Source organism: Oryx dammah, unplaced genomic scaffold (genome assembly GCF_014754425.2).
Source record: "Oryx dammah isolate SB20612 unplaced genomic scaffold, SCBI_Odam_1.1 HiC_scaffold_10, whole genome shotgun sequence".
Lineage (NCBI taxonomy): Eukaryota > Metazoa > Chordata > Mammalia > Artiodactyla > Bovidae > Oryx > Oryx dammah.
The window spans coordinates 42,948,870-42,971,434 of record NW_024070194.1 but is presented as its reverse complement, the minus strand read 5'-3'; the positions used below and the strand labels follow the sequence as shown (position 1 = coordinate 42,971,434).

The 22,565-nt window shown below is 44.6% G+C and overlaps 1 protein-coding gene across 6 annotated transcripts in view; it reads left to right on the top strand.

Moving 5' to 3' along the window:
- KIZ (kizuna centrosomal protein) overlaps positions 1 to 22,565 on the top strand; it is a 91,311-nt gene that overhangs the window by 30,211 nt on the left and 38,535 nt on the right. The window contains exon 7 of one of the 6 annotated variants that reach the window (XM_040248621.1): positions 19,820 to 19,933. The exons of the other annotated variants lie outside the window; for them this stretch is intronic. Within the exon in view, the coding sequence (XP_040104555.1) occupies positions 19,820 to 19,933 (114 nt within the window). The remainder of the gene's footprint in view (positions 1 to 19,819; positions 19,934 to 22,565) is intronic. 6 annotated transcript variants of the gene reach the window in all.

Sequence of the window (22,565 nt, the reverse complement as noted above, 5' to 3'; positions counted from 1 at the left end):
GTAGTGTATCCAGTCTGTTTAAGGACCAGCTTTTTCTTTTGTTGATTTTCTTTCTTGTTTTCAATTTCATTGATTTCTCCTCTAAATTTTGTGATTTCTCCTGATTGCTTTGGATTTAATTTGCTCTTTTTTTCTCATTCCCTAGGGTAGAAGCTTAGCTTATTTATTTTAGATCTCCCCTCTTTTCTAAAACATCTATTCAAAGTTATAAATTTCTCTGTAAGCACTGTTTTCACTCCATCTCATAAATTTTGGTAAGTTGTATTTTCATTCAAGATATTTTAAAATTTCTTTTAAGACTTCTTTGATTCATATGTTATCTAGAAATGTGCTATTTAATCTCCACTTTTAGATTTCCTATAATCTTTGTTATTAATTTTCTTTTGATCTGAGAGCATACTTTCTATGATTTTTGTTCTTTAAACTTTGTTGAGGTGTGTTTTATGACCCACAGTGTGGTTTGTCTTGGCAAATGTTCCATGCGAGCTTGAGAAAAATGTGTATTTTACTGTCACTGGATGAAGTATCCTGTACATGTAAGTTAGATCAGGTTAATTAATGGTGCTCTCCACTTCAGCTATATCCTTGCTGACTCTTTCCCTGCTGGATGTATCAGTTACTGATGGAGGTGTGTTAAAATATTCAACTGTAATAGTGGGCTTATCTGTTCCTCCTTGCAGTTCTACCAGTTTTTGCCTATGTATTTTGATGCTCTGTTGTTGCATGCATACACATTACGGATTTTTATGATGTTCCTTGGTGTGCTGTTTTGGGTGTTTGTCCTGCTTGGTATTTTCTGAGCTTCCAGGATCTGTGGTTTGGTTTATTTGGAAAATTCTCAGCCGTTATTTCTTCAGATATTTCTTCTGCTCCGTTCTCTGTTTTTTCTAGTATTCCCTTTACTTTTGTAAGTTTTTTTTTAAGAGACTTCTAAACTGTCGACCAGAATGGCTGTAGCATTTTGCATTGAGTGGCAGTTCCTGTCACTGCCCCTCGTCACCAGCATTTGGTGTCATCAGTGTTCTGAATTTGGGGCATTCTCATAGGTGTGCAGTGGTGTCTTATTGTTGTTTCACTTTTATTTATTGTTTGTTTACTGGCCATGCTACACATCATGTGGGATCTTACTTCCTGGACTAGGAATGGTACCAGCGCCTCCTGCAATGGAAGCTCAGAGGCATAACCACTGAACCAGCAGGGAATCCCCGTCATTATTGTCTTAATTTGCATTTCCCTGGTGACATGATGTGGGACATCTTTCCATATACTTACTTGCTGTACATACATCATCTCTTAAAGTCTTTGGCCCACTTTTAATCGAGTTGCTATATTTTCTTACTGTTGAATTTTGAGAGTTCTCTGTATATTTTGGTTAACAGTCCTTTATCAAATATGTCTTTTGCTGCAAATATTTTTTCTTGGTGTATAGGTTATCTTCTCATTCTTTTGACATTATCTTTTGCAGAATATAAATTTTTCATTTTAATAAAGTCCAGCTTGTCAATTACTTCTTTCATGGATCCATATCTTTGGGTATGGAAAAGTCATTTAGGTTTTCTCTTATGTTATCTTTTAGGAGTTTTGTAGTTTGGTGTTTTACATTTAGAACTATGAACCATTTTGAGTAAATTTTTGTGAAGGGTATAATGTCTGTGTTTAAGTTCTTTTTTCTTTTTTTTGCACTGGATATCCACTTATTCCAGCATGTTGATGAAAAGTTAACTTTTGGGAGGCTCATTTTCCTTCATTTGAAGATATTTCTATGTTTTTTAATTGAGATACAATTGACATGTAGCCTTCCATTAGTTTCAGGTGTACAGAGTAGTGATTTGACATGTCTATGCATTGGAAATGATCATCACAGTAAGGCTAGTAAGATCCATCACCACACATAGTTACATTTTTTTTTCTTATTGTGAAAATTGTAAGGATTTATTCTCTCAACAACTTTCATATATACAGTATTCTTAACTGTTGTCATCATGCTCTACATTACACACCCAGAACTTGTTTTATAACTAGAAGTTTGTGCATTTTACTGCCTCCATCCATTTAGCCTCCTTCCACCCTTCACTCACGTCTGGCAACCACTAGACTGCCAGTCTGTTCTCTGTATCCATAAAATTCAGGGTTTTTTTTTTTTTTTAGATTCTATATGTAAGTAAGATCATACAGCGTTTGTCTTTCCCTGACTGACTTATTTCATTTAGCATAATGCCCTCAGAGTTCATCCATGTTGTCACAAGTTGCAGGATTTCCTTCTTTTTGTAGTTGAATAATATTCCATTGTGAACATATACCACAGTTTTTTTATCCATTCATTCATCAGTGGACACTTAAGTTTCTTCTGTATTTTGACTGTTGCAAATAATGCTTCAGTGTACATGGGGGTGTATATATCTTTTTAAATTAGTGTTTTCATTTCCTTCAGATAAATACCCAGATTTGAAATTCCTGGGTCATATGGTAGTTCTATTTTTAATTTTTTGAGGAACTCCCATACTGTTTTCCATAGCAGCTGTACCAGTTTGTATTCAAACCAACAGTGCCCAGAGGATTCCCTTTCCTTTATATCCTTGCTGACACTTATTATTTCTTGTCTTTTTAATGATAGCAGTTCTTACAGGTATAAGAAGATACCTGATTGTGGTTTTGATTTGCATTTCCCTAAAGATCAGTGATGTTGGGCACCTTTGCATGTACTTGTTGGCTGTACTTACTTTCTTTGGAAGGATGCCCATTCAGATCTTCCACCCATTTTTTTAATCAGAAGCTTGGATTTTTTGCTATTAAGTTGTGTGGGTTCTTTATATATTTTGGATATTGACCCCAATCAGCCATATGATTTGTAATTATTTTCTCCCATTCACTAGGTTGCCTTTTTATTTTGTTGCTGGTTTCCTTTGCTGTGTAGAATATTTTCAGTTTGAAATAGTCCTGCTTACCTAGTTTTGCTTTCATTGCCTGTGGTTTTGGTGTCATAACCAAGAAATCTTCGCTAAGACCAGTGTCAAGCTGTTTTCCCCCTGTGTTTTCCTCTAGGAATTCTGTAGTTTCAGGTCTTACATTTATGTCTCTAATCCATTTTGAGTTCATATTTGGTGTAATATAAGGATCCAGTTTTTTTTTTTTTTTTTTTTTTGTCTATAGCTATCCAGTTTTCCAGCACCACTTGAAGAAGAGATTGACTTCCCATTGTGTATTTTCCCTATCTTGACACTTTTGTCCAGATAAGGGTGGCTATATATGCATTGATTTATTCTGTTCCGTTTGTCTATATGTCTGTATTTATGCCAGTACCATGCTGTTTTGATTTCTATAGCTTTATAATATGTTTTAAAATGAGAATGTATGTTCTCCTGCTTCGTTCTCTTTTCTCAATATTATTTTGGTTACTCAGAGTCCTTTGTGGTTCCATATGAATTTTAGGATTACTTGCTTTTTCTGTAAAAAAAAAAAAAATGATGCTGGGAGATTGAGGAATTACATTGGATCTGTCGATCACACTGGGTAGCATATACATTATAACAATATTAGTCTTCTAATCCATGAACACGAGTTGTCTTTCCATTTATTTGTGTTTAATTTCTTTTAATAGTGTTTTGTAGTTCTCAGTGTACAAGTCTTTAGCTTAGTTGGTTAAGTTTATTTGTAAGTATTTTGTCCTTTTTGATGCTATTGTAAATGGGGTTATTTTCTTAATTTCCCTTTTAGATTGTTCATTATATAGAAATGCAACTAATTTTTGCCTGTAGACTTTATATCTTGCAGCTCTACTAAAGCATCATAGTATAAATGCATTTTAAAGCCACATGGACCCCAAGAGGAACATTAGGAAATAGGAAAGCAGCCCAAGGCTTGGCTCCACATTCAGTGTCAGGAAGCTCAGAAAGAACCAGAACAGGTGTCTGGGGAGAGTCTGCAGTGAAGAGTGCGGAGAACCGAGGGCCAAGCTTGTGCTGCAGATGCCAAATAAGAGTGTTTCACATGGGGTTTAGAGAGATTAATAACCTTCCCAGGTCACACAGCTCGCTGGAGGTGCAGCTTACATCCAGACGACTGGCAGATGCTAGACTCATGCTCCCAGTTTCTGTGCTTGAACACATAAACCACAACCAGTATGATGTTCCCTTCAGTAGCATCAACTCTGTGCCAGGCACTGTTGTGAGAGCTTTATTTATAACAGTATGTTTATTCCTGTTGTCATCACCGTCTTACAGAGGTGGAAACGGAGACACAGTGAGGTTGTGTTCAGGGTCACAGAGTGGCTCAGTGTGCTTTGAACTAGCTGTCTGGGTCCAGAGTCTGCACTCATAACTGTCTGTTGATAACTCTCTCCACTGCCTGCATAACTGGAGTGTCATCAAGGATAATATTTCTTAAGGTTGAATGAGGACGCTCAAGAAGCAGATAGATTCTTTCATTAGAAAAAGAAAACCAAGCAGCGGCATTTTGACCTTTGGCTCTGTCCATATTGATTTTGGTGCTTCCCAGCCTCATATAACCTGGTGAAGTGCTATATGCCTTTCTTCCAGCTTGAACAAAGTACTTGTAAAGTTGCTTTGTTCTTTCTCCCCATGGAGCATGCCTGAAAACAAAATGTAATGCTGCCTTTTACTCTAAGTCAAATGAAAGCCTTGGTTTCTCAGGGTCCGAAAAATGCAGTTGTATAGGTGGAGTCTCGTCCAGTGATTTTAATTTTGCCCTTCTCAAAAGTTAAGTTTAGGAAGGAAGTTCTTGCATCTGAGAAAAGACTTGCTGCTGGAGCCATGTTGCCTGGAGTAATGGTTTACAACTGTTACAACTTTCAAATTGGCCCAGAGTTAACTTTAAGAGGCACTGGAAGCATGTTGGTAAGTGCAGTGTTTCTTCCAGCATGATAAGACCTTCAGATGTCTGCTCTCTGTTGCTCGTTTGTCTTCATTATGCCTTATTTTTCCTGGACATGACCTCTGCCCCTCAATTCAGGTGCTCCCCTGAGCTTTTTCTCTCCACTCCACGTATTCTGGCTTTTTCCCTCAAAGAAAGGTCCTGTGTTACACTTATGGAAAAAATAGCCCAGTGCCATTGTGGGGTTGGGGTGGGCAGTGCGTCCCCCTCAAGTTCTACCTGGCATTTCATTCTCCAGTCTTGCCTGTGCCTCTCCTGTTAGCTCACCTGTTTTGATCTGACATAGCTGAGGCTTTTCTTATCTTTATTTTGGTTTAAATTTTTAAAGTTCATAACTAGGTTTTCAAGAGGACAGGAATCCTGAGACCCGATTGTCAGCAAAGTAGGCAGTAATTACAGCCATTGTCACCTGGCATGTGAACAGACGTTGAAAAACTGTCCATTGGCCAGCCTCAACCCAGTGTCCCACCTCTGCCAGCCATCTCATCATAGGCTGCTGGCCTCGGTCAGAAGAGGTGGGGACCTGGAGTGGAGCCAGGGTAGGGGAGACTGAGGGGCACTTGAAAGGCTACAGCGGGAGAGCTGCTTTCACCAGCAGAACAGGTCTGCTGATGAAAGTTCTCTCCATTTTTGTTTGATTACTTATTCTGATTCTTAAATGCTTATCTGTATGTTCAGTTTTCATATATTTTTGAGTCAATTTTGAAAATATGTAGTATACTAGAAAGAAATTCATTTTTCTAAGTTTTCAAATTTGTGGGCATAAATTTATATTTTAGAATTTCTGCTACGTCAATAATTATGTCCCCTTTTTTCTCTGCTCTTTTTTGGAATGACTTATATATATATAAAATACATGAGTTTCAGGAAGAAACCTAAAGAGGATTTACATTTGCTCCTGGCAGCAGCTTGGGCAGAAGCAGTCCTGGGTCACATTTACCCAGGTCTGAGGAGTGAGCTGGGTTGAATCAAGGCTTTGGTCCCTCTGAGGGCCAGACTGTCTGTTTCACCCTTATCTGTAGGAAGTAGCCCCGAGTGTGCAGTTCCAAGTGTGAATCATTTATTAGGGTTCCCCTTCCTTGGTGGACCTGGACTTCTGTTTTTATTCTCTTGCTCTCTAGGGTTATCCGAAGATGACCCCACTACCTCAGCTACCTTTTCAGACATTGGCACATGCCCTTCAAAGAAAAGGTGCCCCAAACATTAGGCTCATCTCTCTGAATTTCCTTTTTCTCCAAGTTTTGATCCTGTAGTTCTTTCCTAGAATTTCCTTTTTCTCTAAAGTTTGATCCTGTAGTTCCTTCCTATTTTGTCTCTCTAATGCTATCAAAGACATACTTTATATATATATAAACACACACATATACACACACATATATATATATATTTTTTTTTTCTTAATGCAAGGATTAGCCTGCATTACCTTGATGCCACTAAATGAGGCTGAAGTCCTTCTTGTATGTACTTTTTTAAGACAAGTGTTACTCTTGAAGTATAGCGTGCATACAGAAAAGCAAACAAATCTTGAGCATACTGCTCAGTTGATTATCACAGGTGACTACCTGGTCCCCCACCCAGTCAAGAAACAATGTCAGCACCCAAGCCTACCCCTCCCTTCCCCAGCGTGTCCCCTGCTCCCGTCTCCCTCATAATCACTTAGGCTTGGCCACTTCTTCCTTCCTGAAAACCTAGGAAACCGGATCTCGTTTAGTCCTTTCCTTTGTCGTGATGAAGTGCATAGTTTTGTCCCAGTCCTTTCTCATTTGGTTTGCTCTTTACCTTTTCAGTCTATTCCTGGGACGGCTTTCTCCCCTTGTATATCATGTTTCTCCCCTTGTGACAAGCCCGCTCAAGCCTGTTAACAATTCGTCCCTTTAGATTGTACACAATACTTTGCTGTTTTCCTGAGTGTGATTTCTAGAAAGCCTTCCAAGCTCATGATCGTCTGCTGACACGTAGAATATGTGATTTCAGGCTGTGATTGTGTTTTGTACACATTTAGGAACAGTTACCCAGAATACAAACCTGTTGCCTTATTTCTCAGGCTAGCCCTGCCCATCACAGGAAACAAATCAGGAATTGTTTGGTTTGAAATGTTCTCTTGATCTCACCTTGCTTGAAATGTGCTGTGGAATTGCAGGAAGAATTGCAGAGCAGTGACATTTTGCAACTGTCATCTTGGATCTCTTTCTGGCGAGTATCACCATTGACTTATCGAGCTTGACTTCTCATTTCTCATTTATCACCCTCATCAGATTCACATTTTTGGCACAAGCACCTGGCACAGTGGCTGGCATATGTTGGCATCTAATAACTAATTAGCTTGTGGTAATATGATATGAGGGATTCAGAAGTCAAGAATCAGGGACGTCCGTGAGGTGAGACAGAAATGGCCAGCCTTTTTCTCTTCCTTCCAGCTTTTTTGAAATATAATTGACATATGCTACTGTATAAATTTAAGGTGTGCAACATAGTGATTTGACTTATACACATCACAAAATAATTACCACAGTAAGTTTAAAGAACATCCATCAGAATTAAAGAAATAGAAAAAAATTCTCCTTGTAATGAGACCGCTTTGGATTTACCCTCTTAACATAGGCTTTCATATATAACATGCAGCAGTGGGTCAGCCTTTTTTTTTTTTTAAGTTAGAAATGAACCTGGCTTCTATCTCTCCCAATTCTGATTCTTGGCCATTTGTTAGATTTAATTTCTAGCATCAAACAATCTGCATCCTGACAAAATGGGCATTTTATTTTTCCTGGTCCTTTCCATTGAGAAGTGGTGGGTATTGTGCAGAGTAAGCACAGCTTGCGCTTCGCATCAGCACATAAGATCACAGTGAGCCCCTAGAACTCAGGGTTCAGCCAGAAGATAATCATCCAAATGGATGTGATAAGTTTTCCCCCCAAAATGGGATCCCTTCCAGAACCAAGAGAACTAGAGTAGAAAATGTATCATAAAGGAAAACCCTCGTCTGAAACCTTGTGGGGTTCACTGAAGCCAGGATGTGTGAGCAGCTGGACCGAGGTTCAGCAGTAGCCAGGAAGGGAAGGTGGAGGAGAACTGAGGAGTCATATTTCAGCCCTGTTCTTGGGGAACAGGACTGAGCCCCAGCCTGGGCAGGGTGTCGTCTGGGGTGGGACAGTGGTGTCTCACCACGCTGCACCTTCAGTTCAGTTCAGTCACTCAGTCGTGTCTGACTCTTTGCGACCCCATGGACTGCGGCACACGAGGCCTCCCTGTCCATCACCAACTCCTGGAGTTTTCTCAAACTCATGCCCACTGAGTCGGTGATGCCATCCAGCCATCTCATCCTCTGTCATCCCCTTCTCCTCCAGCCTTCAATCTTTCCCAGCATCAGGGTTTTCCAGTGAGTCAGCTCTTTGCATCAAGTGGTCAAAGTAATGGAGTTTCAGCTTTAGCGTCAGTCCTTCCAATGAATATTCTGCACTGATTTCCTTTAGGATGGACTGATTGGATCTCCCTGCAGTCCAAGGGACTCTCAAGAGTCTTCTCCAACACCATGGTTCAAAAGCATCAATTCTTCAGCACTCAGCTTCCTTTATAGTCCAACTCTGACATCTCACGCTGCAGCTTGGCTTACCTGGAATCTTTAATGTCTTGTTAGGGATCAGCTTAGGCTGTTCTGTAAACTTGGCATGCTAATACGTAGCACAGTGATGAACATCTCTGTCTTCTTGGAGTGGGGCAGGGGGGGCCTGCCTCGTCTAGTGGCCCCAGAGCTCCCCCTCCTGTTGCTCTCCCATCATGTTGACAGGTAGCCTCTTCCTGTCTCTGGTCACTTCCCTCTTCCCCCTCCACACTCCAAGTGGAAAGATCCCTTTTGCTGCCCTGATCCTCTCAGTTCAGCTCCACTCAGAGCTCATGCCCAGAGTTTGTCCTCAGGGCAGATGGCCCCGCACCCACTGCAGTCCCTTTTCCTCACCCTGAAGTGGACCAGGGGCCCTCTTTCAGGTGGACTGCCCAGCTCGGGCAGTGCCCCCCAGTGACTTGGAGGGGCTCACACCTGGGCCTAGCAGTGGGGCTTCTGCCTCCATGGCTCTGACCACACTGTGTAGCCACACCCTGAGCGTCCCTGGGCCAAGGCAATGCCTACTGGCTCCCACCAGACCTGGTACTTCACTGTGAGCCCCTCTCAAGGTGGGTGGGTGATGGTGGGGAAGGGTCCTTGGGGCAAAACTGGGACCTATCTCCAGTCGTCGGGTGGAATGCGTCAACACTTGGCTCCTCTCCATCTTGTCACTGTTTTTTTCTTCCCCTTCAGCTCCTCCTGGCTCAGCTCCCCTTTTACAGTCCCCCTAACTGATATTTCTCACTTCTGAAGAACAGTGTTTGAGCCACGGTGACAGGCTTCTGAAAGAAAACAAATCACTGTGAAGGTGGGATTAGAGAAGGGACATTGGAGCTGAGGACCTGAACAAGAGGCTTTCCCTTGCAGGGGCAGGGGGCATCATGGGGAGTGCATGCACGTAAAACAGCCGAAAACCCAAAACGAAGCAGGAAGTGAGCTTTTAAAACATCCAAGATATGTGTTCTTGTACTTTCACACTTGATCTCCACCATTTGAGTTCTTGTTGGGCGACTCACTCTGTTAACTTAACCTCGAGGAGAATCTGAACCCAGTGGGGAGGAGTCCTGAATCCCGTCCTCCATGGAGTCCAACTGACTCTCACTTTTTCTCACTGCTCTCCCTCATCAATGTAAATCTGTGTTAATTTGCTTCTCATTTTGATGGACTGAATGTGTCTGAATCTGCTGCTTCAGGCAACACTAGACTCATTTCCTCCATCACAGTGATGCTCAGATGTGTTCACTAGAATTACCCTGCAGTGAGTAAAAATGAATCTTTGTGATTTTGAGAACTTGCTCAAAATCATTTTTCCTAAAACTTCGGTACCTGCTGTAGCTTGCCTACTAGAGAATGAAAAAATGCGTGAGAGCATCGAGTGAATAAGGACAAATCTGTAGGAAGCTGCTGATCTCATTAGCTTTGATGGGTTGGGTTTTTATCATGGATGTGTGATTGTTATATTGTACATGTATATTCATTGTCCACTCAAAACTTTTTCTGATTTGTGTGATGAAACGAAGTACATCAGCACACTGGTGTTCTGCACAAAGTTCTGAGAACTCCAGGTGTCCTGCCACCTTAAACACTGAAAGTGAAAGGAAAGTGAGGTTGCTCAGTCATGTCCGACTCTGCGACCCCATGGACTGTAGCCCACCAGGCTCCTCCATCCATGGAATTTTCTAGGCAAGAGTACTGGAGTGGGCTGCCATTTCCTTCTCCAGGGGATCTTCCCAACCCAGGGATTGAACCCAGGTCTCCTGCATCGCGGGCAGATGCTTTACCGTCTGAGTCACTAGGGAATCCCCAAACACTGAAAAACACTGCTTTCTAGACTCTAAACCAATTTCTTTCTTTCTTTCTTTTTTTTACTTTATTTTATTTTACAATACTGTATTGGTTTTGCCATACATTAACATGAATACGCCATGGGTATACATGAGTTCCCAATCCTGAACCCCCCTCCCTATACCATCTCTCTGGGTCATCCCAGTGCACCAGCCCCAAGCATCCTGTATCCTGCATCGAACCTAGACTGGTGATTCGTTTCTTACATGATATTATACATGTTTCAATGCCATTCTCCCAAATCATCCCACCCTCTCCCTCTCCCACAGAGTCCAAAAGTCTGTTCTATACATCTGTGTCTCTTTTGCTGTCTCGCATACAGGGTTATTGTTACCATCTTTCTAAATTCCATATATATGTGTTAGTATACTGTATTGGTGTTTTTCTTTCTGGCTTACTTCACTCTGTATAATCGGCTCCAGTTTCATCCACCTTATTAGAACTGATTCAAATGTATTCTTTTTAATGGCTGAGTAATACTCCATTGTGTATATGTACCACAGCTTCCTTATCCATTCATCTGCTGATGGACATCTAGGTTGCTTCCATGTCCTGGCTATTATAAACAGTGCTGCGATGAACATTGGGGTACACGTGTCTCTTTCAATTCTGGTTTCCTCGGTGTGTATGCCCAGCAGTGGGATTGCTGGGTCATAAGGCAGTTCTATTTCCAGTTTTTTAAGGAATCTCCACACTGTTCTCCATAGTGGCTGTACTAGTTTGCATTCCTACCAACAGTGTAAGAGGATTCCCTTTTCTCCACACCCTCTCCAGCATTTATTGCTTGTAGACTTTTGGATTGCAGGCATTCTGACTGGTGTGAAATGGTACCTCATTGTGGTCTTGATTTGCATTTCTCTGATAATGAGTGATGTTGAGCATCTTTTCATGTGTTTGTTAGCCATCCGTATGTCTTCTTTGGAGAAATGTCTGTTTAGTACTGGCTCATGGCACTGACAGTCCTTACTGATCAGCTGAAATACGGGTCATGAGGACACGTGCTGACCATGCTTGTTGGAGCATAATTACATTTGTCATCATGAGCATGGGCTTCCTTGGTGGCTCAGTGGTAAAGAACCCGCCTGCAGTGCAGGAGACAGGTTCTCCTTCAATCCCTGGGTCGGGAAGATCCCCTAGAGAAGGGAGTGGCACCCACTCCAGTATCCTTGCCTGGAGAATCTCATGGACAGAGAAGCCTGGTGGGCTACAGTCCATGTGTTACAAAGAGTTGGATACAACTTAGCGACTAAAACAGTAACAGTCAGGAGCATACTTGAAATTGGTTTCCACTGTTTTGAAAGATGTAGTTACTCCGAGTTAGGGATGTGCTTGTCTGATGTCCTCCGAAGCCCAGCACTGACAGGAGACGCTGTTTCGCCTGATTACCAGCATCTATCCCGGAGGGCCAGTTAGCATGGACTGTTCCCTTGCTCGCATCCTGCCGGCCTTTCCTCTGCAGTTCATTCATTTGTTCATTCACAACGATGATTTGGTAGCGTCTCCTTTCTTGTTTCTTCTTTTTGTCTTTGGGATTATTTTAGAAGCTTCTTGGATGATTGAGTATTTGAATAGTAAAGTGATTTGGTTTTTTTATTGCAATACAGTATAGCGAGGGCAGGTAGCAAGCAGGCACAGTCTTTCCCATGGTGTTCTGCTCAATTTTTACTGGACTCCTGCAGGAGGGGGCAAGCATCAATAGCCAGGTGTTCAGTCCCTTCATGCTGGTCCCTCCCTGGGTGCTGCTTCTCCCATTTCAGTGTCATCACTGAGGCGGACCTGGATCACTGACTGCCTTGGACGGCACTTCCATTCATCAAACATAATTGGCGTCGTAAGAACATCACCTGTCCTGGAGAAGTGACTTATATACTAACTTATTTCAGGATCTGACCACTTCCTGAGCCTCAGTGAGCTTGTCCACCACCCATCATGCCTTCTGGATGTCCTGGAACTGTGCCAGCCCAACCTGAGCCTCCTAGACTCTTCTACAGATGCACACACACATGCATGCACACACACACATCCCAGTGCACGCAAACATATGGAGACAGATGTGTGATAGCACAGCAGAAGTCTGATGTTTGGTTTAGGGTCCTCCATCAGTCATTATGCTGCAGCAAAGTTGGTTCTACCCTGACAGTAAGATGCCCCTTTACCAAAAGCACCCACTCAGTTCAGTTCAGTTCAGTTGTTCAGTCATGTCGGACTCTTTGCGACCCCATGGACTGCAGCATACCAGGCTTCCCTGTCCATCACCAACTCCCGGAGCTTATTCAAACTCATGTCCATCACATTGGTGATGCCATCCAACCATCTCATCCTCTGTCGTCCCCTTCTCCTCCCACCTTCAATCTTTCCCAGCATCAGGGTCTTTTCACATGAGTCAGTTCTTCGCATCAGGTAAGCAAAGTATTATATTTTCAGCTTCAGCATCAGTCCTTCCAATGAATATTCAGGACTGATGTCCTTTAGGATGGACTGGTTGGATCTCCTTGCAGTCCAAGGGACTCTCAAGAGTCTTCTTCAACACCATAGTTCAAAAGCATCAATTCTTCAGCATTCAGCTTTCTTAACAGTCCAGTTCTCACATCCATATATATGACTACTGGAAAAACCATAGGTTTGAGTAGATAGACCTTTGTTGGCAAAGTAATGTCTCTGCTTTTTAATATGCTGCCTAGGTTGGGCATAGCTTTTCTTCCAAGGAGCAAGCATCTTTTAATTTCATGGCTGCAGTCACCATCAGCAGTGACTTTGGAGCCCCCAAAAATAAAGTCTGTCACTGTTTCCATTGTTTCCCCATATATTTGCCATGAAGTTGTCAGGCAAGTGTATGTTCCTTGGTTCTGTCTTGTCACAACAAAGATTTGGGGTGACGGACATTAAAGCCCCCTTGGCATGTCACAGCTCTCGGGTCTTGGACAGACCATGTTATAGCCCTCAGGTCTCGAATGGACCTTGTTATAGCTCTTAAGACAAATCAGTGTTACAGCTCAGTGTTACAGCTCTTATTTTATTTAGAAGATAGCAGGAAAATCCATCTTTGAGGCATGAGGGCACGTTGATCCAAAGACGTGAAGAGAAGAGCGCCCCAACGTGCAGGAGAGAGAGAGAGAGTGAGCCCTTTGGCTCCCCTTTTTATATATTTTTTTCTTCCCCCTGGGCCTGGCCTATGCAAATTGGGCTTAGTCAGGAGTGCTGTTCTACCTGAAGTCCTCACTCCAGTCCTCGGACCTTCCTTTGACCTTCCTCTGTTCTATTTTCACAGGCTTTTCCCTTCTTTGTCTTTTAGCCACCTCCATTTTGGACTCCTTTTCCCTATTCTAACTACCTAACAAAGCGATGGGACCAAATGCCATGATCTTAGTTTTCTGAATGTTGAGTTTTAAGCCAGCTTTTTCACTCGCCTCTTTCACTTTCATCAAGAGGCTCTAGCATTTAATTATAGAACCGATGATGATAATGTCTAATAAAAATTGTTTACGGTGTTCATAGTATTATATTTTTAAAAATGTTTCCAAAATATGTGGCCTGATGTTATTAAGTTTTGCAAAGGCATCAAGTAGTCTGATAAGTCATTCACCCTCCGTGTTCATCGGAGAAGGCAATGGCACCCCACTCCAGTACTCTTGCTTGGAGAATCCCAGGGACAGGGGAGCCTGGTGGGCTGCCGTCTATGGAGTCACACAGAGTCGGACACGACTGAAGTGACTTAGCAGCAGCAGCAGCAGCAGCTACATGTTCATTTTTGCAGCAGGGATTTCAAGCCAGGCTCTACAGACCTGTTGCATGCACCTCAGATTGGAGAGCGCAGCCAGCACCCTAAGGGAGACACCCCCCTGGTGACACGTAAGGAATGTAACAGACACCCTGGGAGCAAAAGTGTTCAGCTTTCACTGCCCCCTCCCAAGGCAGGGCTGATTTTTATCAACCTGGGTGTGAAATTTGGGAGCCCCAGAAATTCCTGGCTACTAAGAACTGGGTTCTGGGTTCAGACTGGTTCTCTCTGTTGAAGGGTGAAAGGAGAACACCTATTATAAATCAAGCCTTCCAGAATCTCATTAAGGAACTTAAGAAAATAGGTAGTCTGGGAGAGGCAGTAGTTCTGAAAACTGAAGTGCGGCCAAATAAGAAGGTCTGTTTGGAGGCCAGCGAGAGGGAAAGGCAAAGGTTTTGCTTGTCAGGCCTCTGCTGCTTTAAAGAAAGAGCTGCCTCCCTGGCGCGGGTGCCGGGGTCCCAGCTGTCAGCGCCATCACCAGGCCTCCAGGTGAAGACAAGGAGCCTTGTTTCCCGGGTGAAGAGAGGAGCCTTGTTCGTGACCCCTGGCCCGCGGCACCGGCACCGCAGACCCCTGCCCCCCCCACCCCCACCCCCCGCCCCCGCCCTGGCCTTTGTGTTGCCGTTCCTCCTCCCTCCCTCCCTCCAGACTTTGTGCGCCTTCAAGTGGCCCCCCGGAAGGGACCACCCAGGGGGCTGCACAATGCGGGCCGAGGTAGCCCCCAAAACGTAGGTTTCTTGAGACAGGCCATGAAAAGAAAAGTACTGTTTAACTATGTACGTGTTTGTCCTTTCTACCACCGTTTTGTGTGGCCAACAAAACCCCCTCCCCCGCCCCCTCGCATCTAGACTCCCCCAGGGCCGTACCCCCAGCTGTTCCGGCTGCTGGGCATCAGGCCCAAGACCCTTGCTCCTCGTTCCTGCTCCCAAGGCCCTGCTGCCTTAGTCTGCTTACATGCACGCCTTTGGATGGATGGTCAGGAAATTGGTATCAGAGCAAACAAATGATGCTTGCCTGATGAAACTGTTTTATCAGTCATCCTCAGAGTCAGTGGCTTGGCGCTGCTGCTGGGTGAGATGTGTCTGTAGGACCACTCAACAAAAGCTGGCAGCCGGAATTCAGTTCTCAATAGCCATTCACACCTCTGTAAAAGGATTAGCTCCGGCCGATTGTTAGCCTGTTTAAATCTTAATTTGCATCTTTATGGAGGTAGGGCTTCTCCAGGCCTTTCTGCTGCTCGGTGGTGTGTGTGTGTGTGTGTGTGTGTGTATGTGTGTGTGTGTGTACCTATGGGTGGGTGGGCATCACGGGAGGTTTTCTCTTAATGGAGAAGGTGCTAAATTGCTTCAGGAAGACCTGTAAGTGACACAGATTGAATTAGCTACTTCGGTTTTGACTGACATTGGTTGGGCTTTGGTTCATTAGTTACATTAGGTTTGGCCAAAAAGTCCATTTGGGTTTTTCCTTATAGCAGAAAACTGACCAAACATTTTGGCCAACCCAGTAGTTTGCAGCATTTGTGGGTTCAGAACATGAGATGCGTGAATGCATTCTGTTACTTCTGTTTAAACTCGGGAACCTCATGGGTCTTAGGATTTTTCAGTGTTGTTCATTGTAATCAACAAATTTCCTTGGGCATTAAATGCAGAAAAACAGACCTAGGATCTGATGGAATGATGGTTTTAAAATAATCTATTCTATCCAGACCATGTGTTCTTAGTGAAAAGATCAAAGCCACCTTATGTTTCAAAAGGAAAGTATGACCTACCAAAGCTGTGAGTTTCCAGGCGAGGATTCTGCAAGCTCTGGAATCTGATGGAGACTAGCAGGCTGTGTTGCCTTCTTCCCACCCTCACGTGTGTGGGTTATTTCTCCATGACGTGCTCACATCCCACCGCCACCTCTGTACGTGATGCCTGCTTGTTGTTGCTCTTTCTGAAATAGTTTCCTCCCTAAAACTTCGTTCTGGATATAACCTACTGCCTTCTGATTCTTCCATTTCCTTAAAGAGACAGTAAACATCATCCATAAAACCTTCAACAAGTAACATTGTGTTGTGTAAAGTGTGTAAGCAGACTCGTCCCTGCCTGGAGTCCGGGCCCACACCATGCAAAGACTGTGTCTCCTGGAGAAAATGAAACCCCAAAGTCAGGCTCCCATCACTGCAGCTGAAGCACTGCTCACCGAGTGCCCCGAAGATGACAACCAGGGCAGATGGGAAAGTCATGTGCTAGAGTCAAGGGGAAATTTATTTTCTGTTTGCCAAGAAGTAATTCTCAGTTTGTGATGCTGAAAGAAAAAGCATCTTTTCTCCCTTTATTTCTTTTTTTTAAAAAACTCTACCCTGACTGCTCACATTAGCCTGGCATGAAGTTGCTTTCTTGTAAATTATGTCCTAAATTCTGTGTGACTGAAAATGAAGCTGTCTCAGAAAGTAATTAGTTTAAATTTAGCCAAAACATAATTTATTGCGTGCTTAAGTATTATTGGATAAAATAAAATGACGTTAAAGCAGCCATCTGTGTTACTACCGGTTGCTTGTCTTCAAGCAGGTTTGTCCTCTTGCTGGACCTCACAGAAGGCAAACGAGTGGTGGGGCCCAGTGCCTTGGTGCCCGGACACCCTCTCCCCAGGAGAGAGACGGGCTGTCACGCCAGTGCTCTTCTAGCTGAAGGGTTCTGGTAGGAATGCAAATAGAAGACACGGAAGAAATTGGGCTCTTGAATTTGAAAATGGTATTTTCATCACACATCGTCTTTAATCTTTTAACTCTGTACATTGTGTGAATTATTTAAGTTGTTTGCAGGTTAAGTTGTTTGATGGATATTTTGCAAACTAAAGTCTGTCCCATGGGGAGATAAATGTTAGAAATCTTCAATTCAGAGCCACTCATCTTTCGACACATAAGGTTAGGAGTTAATCTAGGGTGGGCCATGGCTCCCTGGGGACAGTGCTGGTGGCTGTCTCACTGACCATCTTGTAGATCATTCCTTGCTGAGCCCTGGAAGCCCTGGGCTGGTGTGACACCACCGTGTAAAAACAGACTATAACAGCACACACGTCATGAATTGTCTCATGTGGGTTTAAATCTTGTCCTGTCGTTCAGCACACAGTGTCCTTAAGAGTGCCATCAGCATCCTGTGAAATCCCAAGTACCCTTGCTGTTTTCAACAGGCCTCTTAGTCATGTGGGGAAGACTTGTCAGATGGGGCGTAGCTGGAGGACAGCACAGGGTGGGATGTTGTCCGCTTCATGCTAGAGGAACTCAGGGATGAGAAAGATCCCTGTGAATGAGGCAGTCGGAGACACTGCCACACAAGCGTGGGGGCAGCTGGTCTGAGCAGGCCTGACATCTGGACTCAGCAGACTGCTAAAGAGGGAAGGCATTTGGCATATGATTGCTCACTGGCGCTGCCGTGGTGGTACTTGGGATGGAGATGGGGGGAGGATGCTGGAGTCGGGGAGCATTGTCTATAAGGAGTTTATAACAGTAACCAGACCCCACTGATCGGCTTTCTCATCATTCCTAAATGTGGCAGAGGTAAGATACTCGCCCCTGGGGGGCACTGCCGCATTCCACCTCGGCACAGCAGCATGAGCCGATGTCTGCCTAGCTCCCGGGCTGTACTTGAGTTTGCAAGGATACAGAAGCCACATCCCTTGCTCAGGGCTCACCCCCAGTCCCCCTGGTCTGAAAGTGAGTCTAGAGACCATCTAAGCTGGAGATTTCCGAGCCCACAGCATGGCTTTGTTTATCAAGTGCAGTTTTTAACATTCTTCTGAATAGTTGCCCCATGTTAAAATCTGAGAGATGTCCTATAAAAATAAAACCAGCAATGGTGAATTTCCAGCTTCTCTTAAAGACTGGAAAGATCTAGCCTCACTGAGACACTCTGCCATGGGAGCCTGGGGTGACCAGCCCTTTAAGGTTGACACCTGCCCCAGCCTTTAGCATCCTCACCCCACCAGTGGTGGGCACGTGGGTCCTCCCTGTCTGCCGCCCACCACTGTGCTCACATCTGCGAGCTCGTCCCCTGCCACCCAGAGCAGAGGGTTGGTCCCCTGGCCCCTCTCTCCCTCACCAACCCTGTCCACAGCTACAGCTGCCAGGAAACCAGCCATGACTCAAAAACCCACGACGTTTATCGCTGTTTCTTTGCCAGAGTTTTATACTGAATCTTATTTTCTGTTACTACCCAGTCACCACCCCGGCCAGCTTATCTCCTTGCTGGGTCCCCACCCCCCTTACCCTGGCTTTCCCTCGCCTTTGCCTTGCTGCCGCCTGGCTTCAGCTATGGTCTCCCTCTGTCTGCATCCTGCCCAGAACAGGGCCCTGCCCCACCTTCCTGACGATCTTCCCCTCTACGTATCATTACTGCTCTGAAATTGCTTATCTTTGTCTTCTTAAGGGCACGTCTCACTCTGTGAATTGGTTGATGACAAGATACAGCCTTCTAGGGAGAATCAGGACCCAGAGTTTGCCTTCGAAAAAGCTGGTAGACATAGGTACTGCACATCCCACGGGCAAGGAGGTTTGGGGCAGCTGAGGTCAGGCAACGAGGACCACTTGGGCCACAGGCTCAGGGTTTAGACAAGAGCTGGGACTTGGCCTGGAGCTGGGGGTGCCAGCAGAGGGGCCCAGAGTCCAGAACAAGGCTTGAATCTGGGGACCCGTTTCTGTTCCCTGCCCAGGGTGAAGGCCTGCTTGGGGTGGGGTGGCGGTGGGGGCGGGAAGGAAGCCTCCAGTGTACAGATGGAGCAGGTCTTTTTCACCCTTGTATCATCAGGCACATGGCCATTGAATAGATTGAGTAACTTAGCCCAACCATTAGATCTCTACCAACCGTTATACTGATTATAAATTAGTAATACTTTGCTATGAACATTGCTTTTTAAGTTGCTTCGTTTTCCTCTTGGGGAATGTGTTGTATATTGCCAGCTACATATATGATCAGTTTCTTTAAAGGAAAAGTATTTTGTCTTTAATATCTTCTCCCATGACTCTTTAGAATCATGCAAACAGTCTTTTTTTTTTTTTTTAAGGAATTTACTAACCAAGCTCTTTGGAGACTGTTGTGACCCTGACAGACCTAACCTAGAACAGTTAACACTCCACCAGTGTCCCTGTGGACTGCAAATAGATAACAAGGGCTAAATCCCTCTTTCCACTCCTTCCTGTTCTTTCTAAAAATAAAGAAAATTTCATTGCAGTGAGATCTGAATGGAGAAATAATAGTCATTTTTTCTGCATTCAGAAATAGAGGACGTAACCTCTACTTCAGCCAGCAGTTTTCAATTTCTTAGCAGTGACAATTTAAGTAAATTTCATATGAGTGGAGGAGATCTAACTTTGTTATGATTGACAATGTGAAATTAGCCTTTTCAGCTGTTCAGATTATCTGGTGTTCCTATCAGTCAGCTGGGATGTGCAGTGAGATTGCACAGCTGTGGATGTGAACCTCACCGAAGTCTGAAAAGAGTTAAAAGCCACTTCCTCTGATGGATTTAAAACAGCCACCTCTGCAGACAAGTTTTTCAAACCACCCCGTTTTGCATCTTTGTCAAGAGACAGTCTAGTTGCTGCGTCTTTATGTTTAGATTATATTACAGATACATTTCAATAAACCATGAAGAGCCACCATAGATTCTAGAAGCTGACCGTCTGGGCTCAAATAAACATCTCCTGCGGCACCTGTTTTATTTTATAGGCTCTGTAACCACAGTGACATCCTACAAGAAGGCCCTAATGCCTGCGGAGCCGCTGTCCCTCACCAGCTCCCGCGACTCTGCCGCGGGGGTGGCAGTGACAAAGAGCAAGTCAGGTATGACAGTCATCAAATTGCTGCTGTGGTGGGTAGGCCCTTCTCGTTCCCCAAGGGTGGAAAAACACTGCTGTACACAGTCAGCTCTGTGCTGGGCACCCGGAACATCGATTTAACTGTGGCCTTACCATCTACTTCTTTGTGAATGTATTTGTTTCTAATTGTTAATTGGATACATCTGCTCAATCCCTGCTCTTATATCTTGCTCAGTCCCTGCACATGTATCTGCTGAACCCCTGCCCATAGCAACATTTTAAGGCATCCTGGTGGGGAGGGAACATGGGTAAGCTCAGTCTCACATGTTCACATAACTTGGTGAACACCCAGGTGGTAGTCTAGCAGAACCTCGCGCTGGACAGGTATCTTTGCCAGATCCAAACCCCAGATGGGTCCCTGCGTTTCCAAGGTCATGCTGGTGATGCAGGCCTCTGATGAATATAGTTCCTATATCAACAGCCTCAACACATCCTGGAAGCTTGTTAGAAATGCATGTTCTTGGGTCCCACCCCAGATCCACTGAACCAGGGGTCTGGAGGTGGGGCCCTGCCATCTGGACTTGAATGCATGCTCACCTCTGCTCCTTCAAGTGTGAGAGCGCTGCTCCAGCCATGTGCCTTCACTGACTCAAAAGCGGGCGTGAGCGAGCGGGGTTAATCGTTTGCAGGGTGATTGGCACAAGTGAGTCATGGTTCTTTCTGAATCAGTCAGAAATCTATCCTTCCACGCACCTTCTCGGCACTCTGGGTGTCTTGTCAGGGCCTCAGAAGCTTTGTGGCATCTGGGCTTCTGAATTTGATTCACAGTATTGCAGATAGATAATATGTGTAGTGGTTTCTCCAGTGCTGCCCCTGGTAGGTGCCTAATTCATGGGTGCATGAATGTTACCAGTGTCCTTACCCTGGTTTTTATTTGGAGGACTGACTGAAGTGAACTCCCCTCACTGAAGTCTGTCCCCACTGTTTTCTAGCCGAGAACAAATGGTTGCTCAGGTGTGGTCAGCCAACCTGAAAGGGCCTTGTCTGGCTGGGAGAGTGAGATGGCTTTCAGGTTTGGTTGTCTTACATCTGGTGTCAGCTGTCCTTTCTGTGTGTCATGCAGACTTTTTGTATAAGGATATAAACAGGCAGGATAACATGGTTTTCAGAGTGAAATTCAGCATAAATCCATAAATCCAAATCGGGTCGCATCAGGGCATGAGGAGCCATCAGGGTAATGGTCTCTAAAAGGACCTTGTCCCAAGAAAACGTGGCTGATCACAGGATTCCATCCCACAGATCGCAGAGTGAGGGTCACCAGTGCTGAACGTGTTTACATCCGCTTCTGAATCTTGCTGTGATCTCCACACTACAGAGAATGTGGGACCTGCCCATCCTGGTCAGTAGCTTTTCAGCTTACAGCAGTGAAGGGCAATGCATGGAGATCCTCTTTCGTGTTTTTTATCATGCAAAGTGAAGATAAAGGCAGTCTTAAAATGCCCTTTACAAGGGTGGGAGAAGCTGGCTAGAGAGGAGTTTCTCTGGCCATTTGGTGATTGTGTGCAGTAAGGCTCTTCAGCTGGACCCCCCACTTCTTTCTCACAGTCTTATGTGTCTGTTGATATACTGTTTGGCATAAACCATAGTGGTGGTATGTCGCATGAAGGCATATATGCATTTATAATTCTCTCTGGACTGAGTTGTTAGACTAGGTGATTCATCATGTGACTCTCTTAACCTGGGCTGCCAGACTGTGGCATGGTGATAAGATATGCCATCTCCATCGACTCGGCCTGCGTTTGTTACAGTTTCTCAACATGCATAAATAGAGCGTCCGTTCCCATTATGAGAGGTTGTGTTTTCCATGACTGTTGATCTACAGTTATGTATAAATCAGCCTTCCAAGAAATGATCTTTCTTTATGACCAACACAAATTTTAAAATTAATATCTGGAGCCTTTGGAACTGTCTCTCTGCCACAGTCATTTTTTAAAGCCAGATAAAGAAGTCAGGAATGGTTCCTGAAGTCACTGTTGTGGTCTGTTATAATCAGAATTACCCCGTGTCATGACTGAGGATGCTGTTCCTTGTACACTGATTGCCACTGCCTCCCTCTCTAGCCTCAGAAAAAGCCCCAGGTGTCTACCTGACCTTTGAGAGACAGGCGGTCAGGTCTTAGCTGCCAGTCCTTCCTAACAGGTCTTAATCCCTGCATCACGCTCCCCTGCCCTCCGCATGTTCACCACCTCCTGTGCCCTCAGTGCCCAGGAGGTATTCCTAGTGCTGTGCTTAGTCTCAGTCATGTCCAGCTCTTTGCGACCCCATGGACTGTAGCCCACCAGGCTCCTCTGTCCATGGAATTCTCCAGGCAGGAATACTGGAGTGGGTTGCCATGCTCTCCTCCAGGGGATCTTCACAACCCAGGGATTGAACCCAGGTCTCCTGCATTACAGGCAAGGTATTGCTAGGTATTTCCCTAAATGGGGTATTCCTATCTGCCAGGGAGAGCCCTTAGACCGAAGCTGTCAGCTGGTCCTTCCAGAAACACAGATTTGAAGAGAATCATCTACTTCTGTTTCTCAATTGCTAGTGACATTGATGTCAACTGGGCAGAATGGGAAGGCTCTAACACCGTATGGACTCCTGAAAGCCTGTAA